The sequence below is a fragment of the Macrotis lagotis genome, chromosome 7 (assembly GCF_037893015.1).
Source record: "Macrotis lagotis isolate mMagLag1 chromosome 7, bilby.v1.9.chrom.fasta, whole genome shotgun sequence".
NCBI classification, from domain to species: Eukaryota; Metazoa; Chordata; class Mammalia; order Peramelemorphia; family Peramelidae; genus Macrotis; species Macrotis lagotis.
In genome coordinates this window covers 153464048-153484438 of record NC_133664.1, presented here as the reverse complement: position 1 = coordinate 153484438, position 20391 = coordinate 153464048, and the positions used below count along the sequence as shown (strand labels likewise).

General features: G+C 37.8%; 1 protein-coding gene across 1 annotated transcript in view; it reads left to right on the top strand.

Moving 5' to 3' along the window:
- The window catches only part of CDHR3 (cadherin related family member 3), a 105076-nt gene that overhangs the window by 31160 nt on the left and 53525 nt on the right, over positions 1 to 20391 (top strand). The window contains exons 5-8 of the mRNA XM_074195162.1: positions 11109 to 11203; positions 11933 to 12037; positions 15408 to 15556; positions 18487 to 18676. Of these exons, the coding sequence (XP_074051263.1) occupies positions 11109 to 11203; positions 11933 to 12037; positions 15408 to 15556; positions 18487 to 18676 (539 nt within the window). The remainder of the gene's footprint in view (positions 1 to 11108; positions 11204 to 11932; positions 12038 to 15407; positions 15557 to 18486; positions 18677 to 20391) is intronic.

Here is a 20391-nt window from a genome sequence, read left to right as displayed (position 1 = left end):
ATCAAACTCTATGGGGGCAGTTAACAGTCTAGGCCTGGAATCAGGAGGACTTGAATTCAAATCCAGCCTCAAATACTTACTAGCTATGTGACCCTGGGCAAGTCACTTAACCTGATTGCCTTAAAAAAATCCAATAACAACAATCCACTATGTTAGGCATCAGGGCTACAAATAAAATTAATTAACCAAAAATTAAAATCTCTAAATTAATTAAACCAAGAGAAATTAAATGACTTGACATTGGTCATATAGCTGGTCAATATCAGAATCAGGACTAAAAATTAAGGCTTCTGCCTCTAAGAACAGTGAAAAATGGTTTCTGTCAGAGGAGACTTGAGCTCAGATCTCATCTTTAACACTTATCAAATGTGTGACCTTAGTAAGCAAATCATTTTACCTCCCCAAATAAATGTTTTCATAGGTCATAGCTCTAAAGTTGAGAGGGGCATCAGTCCAATATACTTTTATTGTTGGGAAAAATTCAATCCTGAAAAGTGTCTCTTTCCCAGGGTCACATAGGTAAAGTGGCAAAGACATGAACCTAGTTCCTCTAGCTCCAGAGATGTTTTTCCTCCTCATTTGTAAAATGAAGGCTTAGAGATAGAGGTCCTCTAAGATCCCTTCAAGTCCTAGATTTATTACTGGTGATAACAAAAATAAACTTTGCCAGTAGATTGGTTTAGCAGGTCAGAAGTCAGGAGATCTGAATTCTTGTCTGTCACTAACTAGTTGTGTGACCTGAATAAGTCTCTCTGGACCCCTTTCCTCATCTGTAAAATGAGGGAGTTGAACTAGGTAATTACACAGATCTCTTCCATCTTTATGACTCTATAATATGATTGAAAACTGGTCTTGACATTTTGATTTTCTTTTCCCCCTGAGTTTCAGGTTCATGATTTAAACATCTTTGACTGAAGGTAAGGACCACTCATGGTTCACTGCCAGCTCATGGGAAGTGAGAGGGAAGGAGGGAAAGAAAGCTAGAGGTATAAAAATTAACAAATGAATAAATCAAACAGTGAGACAAAAAGGAAATAGGGACTTTCTCCTTCTCCCCCACCTCCCCTTACCTCTACTACCAGTCCAGTCAGATCACAATACTATTGCTCCTCTAACTTAATCCTTTGTCTGCAAGGGAGGATAATACACATTCTACCTTCTACAAAAGACACTAATTCCCTATGGAAAGGTCCAATCATAGAAAAAGAGAAAGTACTTTAATTGAGGAATTGCTGTAGTAAATCACTCTGCCTCCAGCTGTGAAACCGATTCATGTCTTCAAAGTCTCTGAGGAGCCTCTCCAGGCAGCCTGGACTACTATATCAAAGAAGGAAAGCCAGGAGAAATAAGAAAGGAAAAAGAGGGGAAAATGAGAGGGAGAATTATGGGAAATAATAATTTTCTTGTTCTTTCCAAAAAAGGGGAGAAGAAAGTCGAGGTGGGACAAAGGAGGAAGATGAAAATAAATTGGCAAATAGAGTAATCAACACTCAGCTATCCAAGTGGTCCACATATAGATTATCTGTATTCTGGATTACCCATATATTTTAAGATAGCATTTACCCCCAATTTCCCCCTCAATTACATGTCAAAACAATTTTTAGTATTCCTTTTTACAAGATTTTGAGTTCCAAATTTTTCTCCCTCCCCTCTTCTGAAAATGGTAGGCAATTTGATATAGGTTACACATGTGCTATCATTTAAAACATTTCCATATTAGTCACAATTGTGAAAGAAGAAACAGATCAAAAGAAAAAAGTCACAAAAAAGAATAAAGTAAATGAAAAATGTATGCTCCCGATTTATATTCAAACTCTATTCAGTTCTTTAACTGGGTAACATTTTCCCTTGTGAGGCTTTTGTATTTGTTTAGTCTTTTGTATTTGTTGCTAAGAAGAGTTGAGTCACTCTTAGCTGATTATCAGTTTTGCTGATTGTTGTTTACAATGTTTTCCTGGTTACACTCATTTCATTTTGTATCAGTTCATACAAGCCTTTTTAGGTTTTTTCTGAAATCTGCCTGTTCTTCATTTCTTATTTCACAATAGTGTTCCATTACATTCACCTGTTCAGTCATTTCTCAATTGATGGACATCAATTTCAAATATTTTGCCAACACAAATCGGGTTGCTATACATATTTTTCATATAGGCCCTTTTCCTTTTTTATAATCTCTCTGGAATACAGACCTAGTAAGTGATATTGCTGGATCAAATAATATGTACAGTTTGGTTGTCCTTCGGGCATAATTCCAAAATTGCTCTCCAGAATGGTTGGATCAGTTCACAACTCTACCAACAATGCATTAGTGTCTCAATTTTTCCAACATTTATCATTTTTCCTTTTCTGTCATATTAACCAATCTAATAGGTGTGAGGCGGTACCTCAAAATTGTGTTTAATTTGCATTTCTCTATTCAAAAGAGATTTAGAGCAGTTCTTCCTATGTCTATAGATAGCTTTGATTTCTTCATCTGAAAACTGTCTATTTTTATCTTTTGACCATTTATCAATTGGAGAAAGATTTGGATTCTTATAAAATCAATCTTCTATAGATTTGAGAAATGAAGCCTTTATCTGAGACACTTGCTGTGAAGATTGTTTCCCAGATTTCTGCTTTTCTTCTAATCTTGGTTGAATTGGTTTTGTTTATACAAAATCTTTTTTAATTTAATATAGTCAAAATTATCTATTTTTGCATTTTCATGTAATCAAAATTATCTATTTTGTACTCAATTTCTCAAGAATTTGAATGCTATGCCACTTGAGATGTGTGTGTGTGTGTGTGTGTGTGTGTGTGTGTGTGTGTGTATATGTTTAGTACTTGTATTACTTCATTGTCCATGGTACCTTATAACAAGATGTAGTTTCCATCCTTAGCTCTTTTAATTAGGTCTATTTTTGTTTTTGCTTTGTCTGAGATCAGAATTGCTACCCTGTTTTGTTTTTTTTTTACTTCAGCTGAAGTGTGATAGATTCTACTCTAGCCTTTTATCTTAAATCTGTATATGTTTTCTCTGCTTTCTTGGAAACAACATATTTTGGTTTTTGATCTACTTTGCTATCCACTTTCATTTTATGGGGGAATTCATAAAATTCATAGTTATGCATCCTATATTTCCTCCTGTTTGTCTTCTCTCCTGTCACCTGTTTCCTCTTCAACTGTTTTGTTTCTATCTATCTACCACCTCCCTACTCTGCTTAATCTTCCCCCCTTCTACTGATTGTGAATAATATTCCCTCTTTGAGCCAATACTGATGAGAGTAAGACTCAAGCAATGCCCATTGCTCACTAACCTGCTTTCCCCTCTATTGTAATAGTTTTTTGGTGCCTCTTCATGTGAAATAATTTACTCCATTCTGCCTCTCATTCCTCCTGCACTGAATGTACTCCTCTTTCTTATGCCTTAGTTATTTTTTATGTCATTCCCTCAAATTCACCATTTTTTTCTATGTATATTCCTTCTAGCTGTACTATTAGTCATACAATTTTTTTTAGGTTTTTGCAAGGCAATGGGGTTAAGTGGCTTGCCCAAGGCCACACAGCTAGGTAATTATTAAGTGTCTGAGGCTGGGTTTGAACCCAGGTACTCCTGACTCCAGGGTTGGTGCTCTATCCACTGCACCACTGCACCTAGCTGTCCATGTGGTGCAATTTTTTAAGACTCTTCCCATGTAGGAATGTAAACAGTTCAGCTCCATTGAATCCCTTTTGTGTTCTTTCCCCATTTTACCTCTTGAGGCTTCTCTTGGGTCTTGTTATTGGAGATCAGATTTTTTTTGTTCAATCCTGGTCTTCTCCTTATGAAAGCTTGGAATCCTTTTATTTCATCGAATAACCCTTTTTCCCTTTGAAGTATTTATGCTTGATTTCACCAGGTAGGTGATTCTTAATTGTTGTCCTAGTTCCTTTCCTTCCTTCCCATAATGTTGCATCTCCTAAATCTGGTCTAATCCTGTGACCTTCCTGATATTTGAATCATTCCTTTCTGACCATTTCCTGTATCTTTTCCTTGACCTGATAGTTTTGTGATTTGGCTATAATGTTCCTTGGAGTTTTTGTGTTGGGATATCTTTCCTGAGATGATCAGTGAATTCTTTCAATGCCTATCTTGCAATTTGGTTCCAGGATCTCAAGGCAGTTTTCCTTGAAGTTTTCTTGAAACATATTGTCTATGTCTTTCTTTTGATTATGGCTCCATTTGATAATGCCTAATTTCTTTTTTTTTAGGTTTTTTTTTTTGTAAGGCAAACGGGGTTAAGTGGCTTGCCCAAGGCCACACAGCTAGGTAATTATTAAGTGTCTGAGACCGGATTTGAACCCAGGTACTCCTGACTCCAGGGCCAGTGCTTTATCCACTACGCCACCTAGCCACCCCTGATAATGCCTAATTTCTAAGCACTAGCTTAAACTGTTTTTAAGTCTATGTCTAAAAAGAAAGGATCCCAGCCCTAGGTATTTCTCTAGATGATAATCACTAATTTCTAAGTGCAAAAGACATACCTTGTTTTTATTAACTTCAAGTATTTTCAAGTCTATCTCTAAAAAGAAAGGATCTCAGCTAGGAGTTTCTCTAGATGATTATTACTATTTGTTGCAGGCTCTGTCTTTTTTAATTTATAGCCAGCTGAAAGTTATAGTAGTGGTATTACATACTTCAGAAGTACCCTTCTGTCACTTTGAATATTAAATGCCTTTAATAAAATTTTACATCATTACATCATTACATCATCTTAAATAATTTTCCCAGTGCTCAGTTCCAAGCTTCCCTAGTAGCTCCCAAGGAAGTTGCTGTGGTAAGGTAAAAAAGAACAATATCTTTAGAATCCAAGGATCAGCATTCAAATCCTGACTTTGATCTAGTAGTTTAGAAATCTTATCAAAAGGGTAAATAATAATTTCTAACTTAAACTGTGCTTGAGGAAGTCATACTTTTGACTACCACTTCCTTTTTTAGATCATCTATAAAATTGGAAGTTTGAATTTATCAGCCCCTGAGGTAAATTCAAGCTCTAAATCTATGATCCTATGGTCTCATGTTCATTAATTATCCCTTAAATAATACATTGTACTTGAGGTTTTTTGCTGCTTTTTGTTTTTTATTTGCCAGGAATTAAAATTAAGCTCAATGGCCCAAAGTTTGAAGACTACACTCTTCTCCCTTTTTTGAAAATTAGAACAAATTGTTATCAGGACATCTGCTTAGGTTGACCTGTGCTCTGTTACATTGACCTTCCCATGCCTCCTGGGAGATCCTTTTCATTGAATCCTTCTCAGCTGTCACTTCAAGACCCCATCATGTCTCTTCTTGTAATTCTTGAATTAAAATGCTTGTGACAAATGAGATTAATTGCTAAAACTAGTAAAATTCTTTCTTTTAAAAAAAAGTTTTGGGGGACAGCTAGGTGGCACAGTGGATAGAGCACTGGCCCTGGAGTCAGGACAACCTAAATTCAAATCGGGCCTCAGACACTTAATAATTACTTAGCTGTGTGACCTTGGTCAAGTCACTTAACCCCATTGCCTTGAAAAAAACAAAAAAAAAGTTTTTTTCCATTCTGAATTCAATGAACACCAAATGAAATGAACACTACCATGCACAAAGCAGGATGGGAAAAGATATTGCACATGAAACCATGGATTTCTACTATGTGCAACTGATTTTTCTTTACAGGTACAACATATTCAATGTGTAACTTTCTTTGGGGGGAGGGGTTGTAAGGCAAATGGGATTAAGTAGCTTGCCCAAGGCCACACAGCTAGGTAATTATTAAGTGTCTGAGACCCAATTTGAACCCAGGTACTCCTGACTCCAGGGCCAGTGCTCTATCCACTGTGCCACCTAGCCACCCCTCAATGTGTAAATTTCAAAGATTTCCAGCTTGTTGGCATTTCCTTCTGGCCTTCCTACTAATCTGGTCTGTGTGATTTAGAAAATGCTTCAATTTTCTTTTTTTTCCCTACTCTTATTTTCTTTGCTGTTTTCTTTCTTTTTTTTTTTTAATACTTCTCTCTCTTTTCTTCCTTAGTTTTTTCTTTTCCCATTCCTTCTCTCCATTCTTCTTAATTCCTTCTTCTCTTTCCTACCTCCCTCTATTGATTCCTCTCCCTTCTTCCACTCCTCTTTCTATTCGTCCCTTCCTTTGTTTCCTCCCTCTCTCCCTTCCTTCTCTTTCCTTCCTCCCTCTTCCTCTCCCTCCATTTTGTTTATGATGCTTAAAACAATTATGTTAGTATACAAATGTCCTTGAAAATCTGAGCTGCTGCTGATCTCTCAATGAAAGCTCATTGGTCTTTTTTAGATATCCCCTTTTTTATTTGCACATCCATCATTTATGATGAAGTCATCAGAATTTTCTTCTCCAGAGTCTCCTCTTCTTGAGTTGTCTTTCTTGCAGCATGGGATCCTACTAATATCTTCATTGAAATCTTTGAAATACACTCTCCCCAAATCTTTGGTACATGAGAAAAATATATCCAAAATTTCTGTCTTGTCTCTTACAAACTCTAAGATGGCATTCTGCCCTGCCCAAAAGATTCTCCTTTGATTTCATTTGTAGGGATTATGCAGAAAAGATGACTTTTGCACATTTCCAAACTTTAACAATCCTATCTTGGAGAAGAAGGAGAAGCTTTAAATAAAAGTAGTATACTGATTAGTGAGAAATAAAAAACAAGGGATTAGGGCATCTTATTTTTTTTTAAATGGAAACATTCAGTTGAGTAATAAGAAAGAGCTGTTTGCTGTTTGGTGGTCCAAACTTCAAGACAGAGAGAGAGCCTGGCTCATTTGGGGATCCTGACATTCTAGGAAAGTGGGGCAAGACTTTATCTCAACTCCCCTCTGAGACCAAGTAACCAATGGGGGGGGGGGGGGTGATCAGGGCAGGAAATGCTGACTCTTTGTCTCCCAAACTGAAAACTTTCAGTGGTTGAGCAAACCACAGCTATAATAAAGGACTGCAAATGTAGAAACATTGGGTGACTGGTAAAGTAATATTCCCAGCAGGCAAACTGAAGAAGTCATTTGACAAGAATTTGTTAACAGAATTGATCTGATTACTCAGCAGCTTTCTTAGCAACTGCAGTTAATGTATCAGGCTAAGAGGGGGGCTGGGATTTCTTTTCATTCTATTTAATTTCTGTTTTCTAAGAATGAATATCAGGGGAACTGCTTTGGTTAAACAAGTCTTTAAAAATGGAGAATGCCTGAATGTTCAGAAAGCTATACAAATTTTCTGACAAATGCCCATCCTATACAGTATTTTGAGTCTGTCTACTTCTCTTTTTGTAGTAGTACAAAGAGGGAGAGGGGTTATTTCTGTTGACATGGCAAATAGATTCAAAAATGAAAGAAACAAGCCTGATCCTAAGATAAATTGAGGTATGAGGAAAATAGACCAAAAACAGGCAAAACAAAACTGATCTTTAGCTAGCATTTTTCACCTATGGTAAATAACATCTCAGTAGGACAAGTAAAATGACACGTATCCCCCAAGTCAACTTTTTAAGAGAAATTCAGATGTTGGTATGGAGGAGGGGTCAGAAAATAGAGGAAGTAAAAACCCCAGAACTTACTGAGGCTGATACCTTATAGAAGGCAGAGAATTCACCCTAGATGTGGCAACCAGGGGGTGGAAGCATCTGGTAGCTTCCCATTTTAAGTATTTATTCTTTCTAACTTCATGCTAAACTCAGCTATTTCCACCTGCTGAAGAAGTGTAAGTGTTGTCACAAACCTCTAAATTTTGGTGCCCTGGAGCAAAACCCCAGTTAGCCCAGCCTAGTTACAACTCTGAAAACAAAAAATCTGCACCTTTAGCTTTCTTCCTCTAGGCCATCACTGTACACTCTTGCTAAATTTATTGTCAAGGGGAATTCATTAGTGGAGGTGAGACTGAAGAAAATTTCCTAGGTTAGTAAAACATTGCTCGCAACAAATATACATATATATATATATATATGTATGTATGTATATGTACATATATATATACAAATACATATGTATATGAGTAATTTATCTACAAATAATGCTTTTTCCTTTTTTCCAAAAAAGGAACTTTGAGGTCTTAGATACAAAAGTATTGTGTGTGTGTGTGTGTGTGTCTACAGGCACATATAGTTATGTAGAAGGAAACAAGAACATTTGCCTTAACTCTGTGTATAACCTATATTCTATCTACATAGTGATAGTGTTTCTTGGTGTCCTGATCAGTTCCCATATGTTTAATTAGCATTTCTATGGAAATGACTCCTAGGTATGTCCTAATCTGTTTTCCTGTTCCAGTTCCATCATCTTTTGAATATTTTGAACTAATTCTTTTAGGCATCTCCACTTTAAACTATCCAAATGGATCTCTAGCCACTTTTTTGAATTACTCGATTTCTGTATTGGACACCACCATCCTCCAGTCATCTGTATTTGGAACTACAGAACCATATTGGAGTCTATATTCTCCTTCATTCTGTTAATTAGTTCCTAAAAACTGATCAATTCTCCCTTTAGGGCATCTCTCAAATCTGTTCCCCATCCTTCCACTTATGCCATAACCATTCTAGATCAGAACCTCATCACCTCCTGCCTGTTCTATTATAATGGCATTCCAATTGGTCTTTGCATTCAGCCTCTCCTCTTTGCAATCTATCCTTCATACAGCTACTGTAGTGATATTACTAAACCACAAGTCTGACCTTGCCATTGACCTGATTAGCAAATCCCAGTGGTTTTCCATCAACTAGGATCAAGTACAAACACCTCTGTTTGACATTTCAAGCCCTTTGCAACATGTCTGCAACCTAACATTCTAGTTTTCTTACACATTAATCTCCTTCATAACCTCTTTGTCTAGCTGAACTAGTCTTCTCGCTGTTCTTCATATATGACAATATGTCCTGTCCCCATGTTATTATACTGGCTGTGCCTCATATGAACCCTTCTCACCTTCATCTCATATAATCCCAAATTACCTTCAAGTCTCTTACCTGAATCCTTTCCACCCAATTGCCAGTGCCAGTCCCCAAAAATGAACTTATGTACTCCAATTGTGTGGGTATGTGTGAGTACATATTGCTTCCCATTGATAGAATTTAAACTTTTTCAGAGAAGAGACTATTTCCCTTTTGTCTCTGTATCCCCCCCACTTGTCTCTGTATCCCCCCACACCTAGCATAATTCCTGGAATAGAATACTTGCTTAATAAAGTCTTGTTGATTGATTTAAGTAGGACAAGTATTGTCACCCCATTTTATAAATGCGCAAACAAGATTGGAGAAGCTGTGATTTGTTTCACTTTTGTCTTTATATCCCCAATGCTTAACACCAAGTCACTAAGCTAATGAGAGGCAGATCTGGGGCTCAGATCCATGTCTTTTGTCTACTTGTACCTAAAAAACTTGCCTGTTGTTTTTATTTACTTTATTGGAGTTTCCCCTGTAATCCAAGAAATTATACAGGGGAATCTGACATCTGATGGCTGAGAGCTTTGCAAAATTTTTCTTCAGGGTCTGGGATTTAAGTAAGAGGCTGGATTTCATTTAGAATATTGTTGTTGTCATTATTTGCTTCTCAACTCTGCTTAGATTGCATTAGATGAAACAAGGAGTAGGAGATGTATGGAAAAATTATGTATGCAAGGAACTTTCAAGGAAATAAGCAGGGCACATAGTATATATTTTTTTAATTGTTAGAGGACCCAAGTTCACATTCCAGCTCCAGTTTTTATTACTATGGGCAAACTACTTAACTTTTTGGGGTCTCAAGCTTGTTTCCTTTCAAATAAAGATTTTGGAGTAATTCAGGTATTCTTAACCTTTTTGTGTGTATGTTACAGATCTCTTTGGCAATTTGACTGAAACTTATGGTGTACCTTCTCAGAATAATGCTTTTACATGCAGAAAATAAAATGCATAGATTAACAAAGAAAAACTATAAAATTGAAATATGGTTATCGAAGTATTTTTTAAAAAACAAGTTCATCGACCTTGGATTAAGAATCCTTGGACAGGGGCGGCTAGGTGGTGCAGTACATAAAGCACTGGCTTTGGAGTCAGGAGTACCTGAGTTCAAATCTGGCCTCAGACAATTAATAATTACCTAGCCATGTGGCCTTGGGCAAGCCACTTAACCCCATTGCCTTGCAAAAAAAAAAGAATCCTTAGACAAACTGCACTCTAAGGTCCCTCCCTCATATGAACCCTTCTCACCTTCATCTCATAGGTAGTATGCCTATTGTCCAGCTCCATAGCCTACGATTTTTCACCTGTCTAGTTCTATCTACTAGAATTATTCTTTTTGGCTTATAAAAGTATCTCTGACAAAGTCTCATAAAAACTTTAATCTGACCTCAAAGGAACTTTTCACTCTATTTTCTGTGCATTCTCTCTTTTCTCCAACTGGGAGCTGAGTTGAGTAGTTCAGTAACTGCACTAGAAGCCCCTGGTTAATAAGTAGTTACTACAGCCAGAATCAGATTATCTACTCCACATATTAAGGCTCTGTCTGTGTGAATTTTACCGAGCACTGACAGATGGTGGGGCTTTGTATTTTCTTTGGATTGGTCCCTTGTGTACTGGCTCACACGACAGGGTGACCCTCTCATGCTGGGCTGTCCCTGAGATGGAGTGACAAACTAGGTCTCAGGAGGGCCAAAGTAGACAAATCAGAGCCAAGAAACACACAGAAACCAGTGATGAAGCCAAGGCAGTGAATGGGTGCAAAGCCAGGTATGTATGGAGGAAAACAGAAGTAGTAACAATGGTGCCAGAACAAGGGAACTTTCGATTGAAGCAAGGTCTCTCTCAGACTGGACACATTTTATAGTCATCCTACTGTTGCAAGAGCCAATGGCTCCCTTCCCAGGGCAGCACCTCAATGCATCTGGCAGATCTTGACAGCTCTTAGCCAAGAAACTATTAAGCCTGAGAATTTCTATTTTTGGAGGTCATTCCTAAAAGAAAACAAAAAAAAAAACACCAAACAAGCAAGAGTATTCTATTGACCAAGACTATTTGTTTAGTCACTGGTTTATAGTGACCAGACAAATATGCCTCTGGTGAAAAGAGATACGGCCTGTCACTTATAGTTTTATGTTTGTTATTTATTTTTTTAGTTTTCCTTGATCTCTCCCTTGAAGTACTTCAATGTCTCTACAAATGGCATCCTTTTCTCCACAGCAACATTTGATTTCGAAGCAGGACACAACAGGTAGGGACTGGCCAATGCCAGTTTGGATACATTTGTGTGGATAGGTGGGAGCACAAGGAAGAACAATCACTGATGGAAGATTATGGATAAGGACTTTCTAAGGATGTGTAACCCTGAGTATTCTGTTTCTAACTTGCACTACACTTAGATGGTGTCTAAATATGGAAAGCAAAGTTGAGGAAATTATATAAATGATTCTGCCCAGTCCTCCTATCCTATCAGGAAAAGTGGCTGAGAAGGGGATGGTGGGGCACTTGAATCAGCTGGAGTTCATTTTAGGTCTTCCTTCTACTTTGTGAATTGAGGAATAAGGAAGAACACAAGTGAGATGGCTGCAGGTAAGATTCCAGTGTACAGGTGAGTTACTCAGGAGAAAAGAATAAGAGATAAGAAAGAGAAATGGAGAAGGTGTTTTGGAAAGATGGACAAAAAGAAGAGAATCGTCATAATGTCACATTATTAAATGGTCAATTTTCTCTCCTGCCTTTACGTTGCTCCAGGTTCTTTTTGCTTAAATCTATCATAAAGTACTGTATCTGTGGTCCTAGGATCTGAGTTTGAATACCACATTGCCACTTTCTATCTCTCTAACCTTGGGCAAATCACTTAATGTTACCAGGACTATTTGCTCATCTGTAACATGAGGGCTTCTACATCTATTATCCTATGAACTGTCTCTTACCCTATTTTTCACAATTATCTAAACCTGAGTTTGTTTCTTCCCGACAGTTATGTGTTTGATGTGGAAGTAGAGGACAGTGGGAAGCTTAAAATCACAAGAACATTCCTAGTGAACATCATAAACGTTAATGATGAAAGTCCTTACTTTACCAGGTAAATCCAAAGCTCATCTTTTCTCCTATTCTGTTTCATTTCTAGAGATTAAGTGATCCATCACTGAGATGGGGAAGTGGAGAGGCATAATTTCAAAGGGCTTTCATGCTTGCTGACCTGTGCTTTCTTTATCCTAAAGGAAAGACAAGAAAGTAATGGTCAATTTTTCTGTCTCTCTGTTTCTGTGTCTCTCCCTGATTCTGTCTCTGTGTGTGCTCTGTCTCAATCTCTGTTTCTGTTTTTCTATCTCTGTCTGGTTTTCTCTCTCATCAATTCATTCTGGCTTAAGGCTTTTATATATTTTTTTCATTTCTCTGCCTTTTTGGGAAAATAGATGTTGGGATGGTTCCCCGTGGTGAGGAAGGCCTAGTATCTATTTTTGGGTAATAGGGAAATTTTATTTGATGGCTTAACCCAGTGAGCATAGCTACCATTACATGATCTGATGTTTCTTATCCTATCTTTGAAGTCCTACCCTAGTATACTTTTATTATTTGGCTACAGAGGCACAGTATCTTTTATCATCTGTCTCTTTGGTTCCCAAAAACATTTGCAAGAGACCAGTGAGTCACTAGGAAAATGTGAAAAACAGTTGCTCAGTTTAACTACATTTACAGATGTGAATAAAGCCAATGTAAGATGAAAGGCAGCCTGGTATGAGTGGAGAGAGTTTTGGACTTGGAAGCAGGAAATTAAAAGGCATTGTATGATGATGGAAAGAGGATGAGTTTTGGAATGGGGACCAGAATACAGATCCTGTCTCTGCCTTTTACAGCCTGGGTGACCTTGAGTAAATTGACCCTTAGTCTCTTCCTCCATAAAATGAGGGGCCTTCTACCTCTTCACCTATTATCTTGAATCCCACCTCTAACACTTAATGGTTCTGTGATTATGGGCAAAGTCACTTTGCTTTCCCTGTTTCCTTTTCTGTAAAATGGGAATGATATTTTGTGATATCTCCTAGGGTTCTCTGGAGACTCAAATGAGATAATGAATGTAAAATATTTTGAAAACTTTAAAAAACCATATAGAGGGGCGGCTAGGTGGCATAGTGGATAAAGCACCGGCCTTGGAGTCAGGAGTACCTGGGTTCAAATCCCGTCTCAGACACTTAATAATTACCTAGCTGTGTGGCTTTGGGCAAGCCACTTAACCCCATTCACCTTGCAAAAACCTAAAAAAAACCCCATATAGACCAGTTCTTATTATCATTGAAATGCCTTAGCAACCACATAATCTTTTGTTATAGAATCATTCAAGGTATCTGACAAATTGACTTATCTTTTCACCATAAATTGAATTAGTTTCTCTTTCCTATACCCACACCTAATCCTTCTGTTGCTTTACCTGTGTGACTGTGGGCAAGTCACTTAACCTCTCTCATCTGCAAAATGATAGTGTTGAATTAGATAAGTCCTTCAAGTTCTTTACCTATTATCCTGTGACCTCCACTTTAATATATCTTCCAGCCTTCCACCTTAGCATGCATAACCTTTACAATGAAGCTTCTAGATTCCTGAATGGTGAACACTTTTACTTGATCTAAGTTTAGGTGGGACAATATCAAGCAAACTCTCATTTGGGCCTTCCAGGAGCAACCAAACAATACATCTATGCTGGTTCCCGGATAAAAGGGAGAGAGATAGAGATGAGGATTTTAGCTGACATCCCACATCCCTGAGCACACAGCACAGCCTATTTATAAATAGGTTGTGACATCAAAGACTGGATACAGGGTCAGGAACTGTCACCATACATCACTACTGACGCACAAACAACCCTTTAGTGAAAGGTGAAGTGTGACTTGAGCCATTCTGCTGCATTGCTCTAATCAGGGAAGTGGAAAATCAGGTTAACAGGATCTTGAAGAGGAAAGTGAGCTGGTTTTTAGAGTTCATAGGAGACAGAATTTGTAAATGTGCTTGGATCATACTAAATCGTCCCTAAGTGAAGTGATTGACTCACAGTACAATTCACAGATAGCAGCACCCTGGCAGGTGTTTTCTCACCCTTGAGATCTGTCAGGAACCTTTTTCATTGCTCTCCTTTTAGGTTTAGGAAAAGAAACTAGTGGAAGTTTTCTTTAGATGACACCCAATCATCCAGATGGAAAATGATGAGGTTGTCAGTTGGCCAGATGCTCTGCCCATGCAAGAGCAAACATGTTTGTAAACAGCTGCATGTTTTGGCAGAGTCTATCAAGACCTAAAAAGTAGGAATTCTTTAGTGTGTTGCTGTTGTTTATTTTATAACACAGCACATTATCCTATTTAATTCAACAAACATTTATTAAGAATTTATTATGTAAAAGCCCATGTTATATCTGATATCAGATTATTAGTGGAGCACTAAGAAGTGACTTGCCCAGAGTTACACAGCCAGGAATGAGTGAGAAGCAGCACTTGAACTCAGGTCTCTCATAACTTTGCCATCTTGTTTTTGCTTTTGTCCCACCCTCAAGAAGACTTATCAGCAAAGAGTTAAGCCCTTCTGTTCTCCATTCCCCATGATTATCCATCCTCCTCTTCACCCTGGCTATTTTCTGCCTTGCTATTATGTCACCTATCCTTCTCCAGCCCCCTCTTTCCATTTCTTCGTCTTAGAACTGAACCTCTACCATTGCTCTGGAAAGGATGTGCTTATGGTAGACCACTATTCACCATTTTTGTGACTTCCTAGATCAAAATTCACTCCCTTAGCTAATAGTCCTCTTTATATGTTGTCTCTCCTATTGGAATGAAACTTCTTATTGAACTCATTGATTTCCACAAATTTAATTCTCATTTGTTCTCACAACAACCCTGTGAAGAAGGTATGATCATTACCTCTATTTTATAAATGAGAAAATTGAGGCACAAAAAATGAAATGATTTGCTCAGGGTCATGTAGTCAGTAAGGACATGAGGCAGGATTTGAACTTTCTTCTTTCTTACTCCAAGTTTAGCATATTGTATGTAAGGTCACCTACTAGAGCTGTATAAAATAGAGACCTGTAGATTCATGTACAATCCTCTGTTTCTGTTTCTATTTTTGGTTCTCTCACTCTCTCTGTGTGTGTGTGTGTGTGTGTGTGTGTGTGTGTGTGTGTGTGTGTGTGTTTCTTTTGGTCACTGTCTGTACTTATATTTCATGAGAATTCATATTTATAATCCAGATAAACTAGGGATGATGATTTGTATTCCAAAACATTCCCAATTTTGCAGAATTTACTACTGTTCTTTGGAAGACTTCCCTATGAAATTGTCCAGAGATTGGGTAGAGGAGAAAGTGTGAATGCACTCCTCACTTTGCCTCTACCTCCTAATCTAGACTACCACCACCTCCAGTCCCCCAATCACTGATTTGCTTCTCTGCTGTATTTGTATTTCAGCTCAATAAGAGTTTACAGAATTCCAGAGGAGCTGAGCCCTGGGACTATTGTAGCAAATGTCACTGCCAAGGATCCTGATGATGAAGATTTTATGGGCAGGCTCCTTTATCAACTCATCACCCCCAATGAGCATTTCATAATAAACCAATGTAAGTCATAAACACATATATGTGCACATATAGAGCTGCCATATGTATTCTTCAACTGGTCTTTTTTTGTATTTATAAGTCTTCTGACCCTGGCCATGTTTCTCTGAAGTCATGAGCTATGAGGGCCATTTTGGATTCTTTTGTAAAATGGAAAAATCATAGCTTTTACCTCATAAATTTGTTGTGAGGAATAATTTTAATATGTGTATATGAATATATTTGTATATATGTACATCCAAATATATATGTACATATACCTAGTATTTGTTAGTGCTTTATAGTTTATAAAGCCCATTATAAATATTGCTTTTATCCTAATTACAACTTTGAGAAGAAGGTGCTATTATTTTCTCAATTTTACAGATAAAAGTTAAGTAACTTGCCCACAAACCTAACAGATGACTGGGGACAGATTAAAACTTAAATTTTCCTGATTCCAGGTCTTTTTACTGCCACACCTATATGTAAATAGATCTTTGCATCTTGTATATAAAAAAAATCTTGGCAAACTTTAGAGTGATAGATAAATGAGAAATATTATTATGATTATTTTCTGACAAATTTGGTATATTAGCTATCTAAAATTATCTGACATTCAGGGAGCCCCATCAATCCAACTAAGCCCTATTACAGCCTCAATTCTTTGTAACAACTTGTTTTAAAGTCTAAAATACTAATTTGGACTCCCAAGGAACATTTTCTTTTTATAACACTGTTGCTATGGAACTACTTGACCTCGGCAATATGGGATTTTGTTGTTGTTGTTTCCCCCTACAATGTTAATTTACCTTTTTTAAGGAACTAGTTAAAGATATTAAATGGAGGTATGTCTGGGTATTGTTAGAGATGAGTTAATTATAAGAACACTTTGGTCTCTTTGAAAAATGTACCTTAAGGGGCGGCTAGGTGGTGCAGTGGATAGAGCACTGGTCCTGGAGTCAGGAGTACTTGAGTTCAAATCTGACCTCAGACACTTAATAATTGCCTAGCTGTGTGGCCTTGGGCAAGCCACTTAACCCCACTGCCTTGCAAAAAAGAAAAGAAAAGAAAAATGCACCTTAAATCCAGTGTTTTATTGGATTCTGTTCTTCCCTTTACAAGAACAGAATGCTTCTTTAGTGCAAAAAAAAAGGCACTCTTTCTAATGACTTTCTTTGCATAAGTCAATGGGCTTATATAGGAGTTACCTAGGTAGAACATCAAGGCATTTGTGCCCCATAGGCTTTGGGAAAAATACTTTGAGTACGTTTCTTAAAGGAATGGGAGAGGGGAAGAGGGAGCAATAGTGCTTGCCCACTTCTGAAAACTGTTTAGTGTAATGGAAATTTGTTATTTGTTATTTGTCCTTCAGTCTGATAGCAGAGAGATGATGCCATGACATGCAAGTGAATTGGATTTAAGTGACAGTAACTGTAAAACAGTTAAATATGAACATATTCTTTAAACCTGTCAGAGAACTGGGATTCTTTATTATTAAAGTCTAGTATTACATAGGATCACATTGACCCAGAGGGAAATGGGCAATTTTTTCTAGTCAGTTTTCTCTGTGGGAGCAAGTAGTTTTATAATAAGAAGGAAAACTCCTCTGGTCATATTGAGTCAGAACTTTTCTCCCTTCAACTTTTTCCTGACCCATTCTCCATACCTTTGTATTTAACATAGTGGATATTAGCTAAGACATCTGACACATCCTGGTTCTGTGACCCTGGGCAAGTCCCTCACTTTCTCATTGTCCTAGAAAGATCTCTTGGAGTAGAAGTTGCAGGAAAGATATCAATTTGCATTGGTAGAGGAAGCAATATGGTACAACAGGGAACAGTATCATATCCCATCCACTGCCTCATCTAGGTGCCTATAGGTATATGTAAAGCCCTTAACAAACCTTAGAATACTAGACAAATGTAAGATGATGATAATTGTTTGCTGACAATGCAATATATCAGATATCTATTTATTATTAGACTTATTAGACATTCAGGTAACCTCAACTAGTTCAGCACACTGTTTCAGTCTCAGTTCTCTGCAGCAACTGATCTTATTGTTCTATAATATTAATTTAAGTGGGACACTTGGGTGGCTCAGTAGATAGAGAACCAACCTGGAGTCCCGAGGAACTGAGTTCAAATACTACCTGAGACATGTATTAGCTATTTGACCTTGGGTACATCACTTAATCTTTTTATCTCAGTTTCCTCATCTGTAAAATGAACTGAAGAAGGAAATGGCAAAATACACCAATATCTTTGTCAAGAAAACCCCAGATGGAATCACAAAAAGATGGACTCAACTGAACATCAACAATTAATTTAGGACAGCTAGGTGGCACAGTGGCTAGAGCACTAGGCTTGGAAACAGAAAGACTCATCTCCCTGAGTTCAAATCCCACCTCAAATGCTCACTAGTTGTATGAACCTGGACAAGACACTTGACCCCATTTGCCTCATCTGAAAAGTGAACTGGAGAAGGAAATAGCAAACCATTCCAATATGTTTGCTAAGAAAACCCCCAAAGGGATCATAAAGAAAATGATTGAACACTACCACAATATTAATTTGGGTTGTAAAGGAACATGTCTTCTATTTATAACCCTTTGGAAGAAGCATTGGATTTGAATTCAAAAGACTTTGGTTAGAATTCTCTCCCTGCTGCTAGTTCTCTGCTGTGAGCTTGTACTTAACTACTCTGGCTCTCAGATTCATTATACATAAATAAAGGGGCTAAACTAATTGACCTTCTAGCTCTCAGTCTATGGTCCTTCAAGTTTACAAAATTGATGAAATTTAATCCCATCCCAACATAAGTTACCCTCATTAAGGAAATCTTATTCCTAGTTTTTCCTGAGCCTTTAGACTCTAAACAAGCACCTATGTAATCCTTCTTTCTTCCTCTTCAAGAAATCAAGTTCTTACCTTTGTTTCTTGTCTGAATAGTGACTGGTACCATTCAAATAGCCAGCAGGCTAAATCGAGATGCTGGTAAATTGAAACAGAATCCAAATATCCTTTTGGAAGTTCTTGTGAAGGACAGACCCAAAGGGGGTCAGGAGAACCGAACTCAGATAACTTTCATCATTGAAGACATCAACGACAACCCTTCTACATGCAATCAGTTTACCTTCAGGTACTGATCTTTGCCTCTTTTGCTTTACATAATTTCCCTGATGTGACTCTAGCCAAGACCTTGGATTTTCTGAAATTCTTCAATGAACTTTTGAGGCAAGTAAAGGAGAGTTGAAGGATATTGGCAAATGGCTCTTTAAAAAATTACAAGGTATTTTCACCTTCCATCAACTTTCTGCTTCTCTGCTTTGTCACAACATGCTGTTTGATGCAGGGGAAATTGATGGTGCTGTCATAAAGATGAGAGTTCTTTTGACATGGAAAACTCACAGACTAGCCCTGGAGTTGGGAAAGCTCAGGGTTTTTATTTCAGAGGCCTGCAAAGTTAACAAATTGAACTTTTTTTTTTTCCTGGAGAGGCAATAAGCTGCTTGAGGACAGCTCAATAACTGTCTGAATAACAAAGGTCTAGGTGAGAGTGCCTGAGGGGAAAAAGAGGGGGGAAAATAGCCATAAGAACTGGCTGAGCTTAGACTCACATGGAGCTGAGGGCATAGTTCTCCAGCACCATAGGTTGGAAGCACATGGTTCTAGCTTAGAGAGAGAAAGTGGCTATCCTGCAAAGAGGAAGAGAGGAAAGAAAGAAGAAAAAGAGCTCCACTTTGGAAGACTGTGCTTAAATGCATTTCTATAGTGGGTTGGACAAGAGTGGTGCTTGGGGAGTGGTTTAGCACCTGGATCCAGGTATTCTGCAATATGTATGCCATAGGGGCATCCTCCTAGGATAGGCTAAGACTGGACTCATTGCACATGGCTGACTTTCTGTGCTTTAGTCTTTCCTGTCCCAAAGGGACAGGAAAAGTCCAACATGGTCATTGCCTGTGCCCTGCTTCATGATGACCCTGAGGTCTCAAAGGCAATAGTAAAAGTACTACAAGTTATAGAAAGTCTTATGAAAAATAGGAAGGAGGATAGAATTGGTAATAACCTAAGTGATTATCAGCTGAGGATCAGCCTAGCTGAATGTTGAGGCACATCACCAGAAAGTTGGTTCCCAGGTGATGAATTTATTTTTGACCATAAGAATTTATGAAGGCATCTGTAAAGGTATACAGAGAAGGGTTAACATAGAGAGTGCCCAGGTTGATTAAATCATATATCTTTCAAAATATTTTTAAAAATAGTGTTTGGTAGGTAAATTGTCAAGTTTTTTTTTCTTTATCCTATTTGCTTCTCCTTTCCCATTGTTTTCCTCCTTTCCCCTCTCCCCTCCAATTTTTTTTTAGGTTTTCGCAAGGCAAATGGGGTTAAGTGGCTTGCCCAAGGCCTCACAGCTAGGTAATTATTAAGTGTCTGAGACCAGATTTGAACCCAGGTACTTCTGACTCCAAGGCCAGTGCTTTATCCACTACGCCACCTAGCCACCCCTCCCCTCCAATTTTTTTCTTTTCCATCCTCTTTTTGCCTTCAGTCTTGTTCCCCCTCCTTTTTTAAATCACAACACTGATATTCCTATCACTATTTGTGCTAACTCTTAGAGAAACCCGTTAGAACCTTTCTGTTATCTGCCTTCCCTTGATTATGGACACCAATGGTAAGTTGTGAAATATGCATGATGGACACGAAATCTGGAATCACAGGACTTGAGTTAACATCCCAGCTCTTCCACTTATTACCTTTATGACCTTAAGTTACTTAATCTTGGTGAGGTTTTGACTGTTTTATCTTAACATCTTCATTACTATATAGTATATGGTAAGTACTTAGTAAATGCTT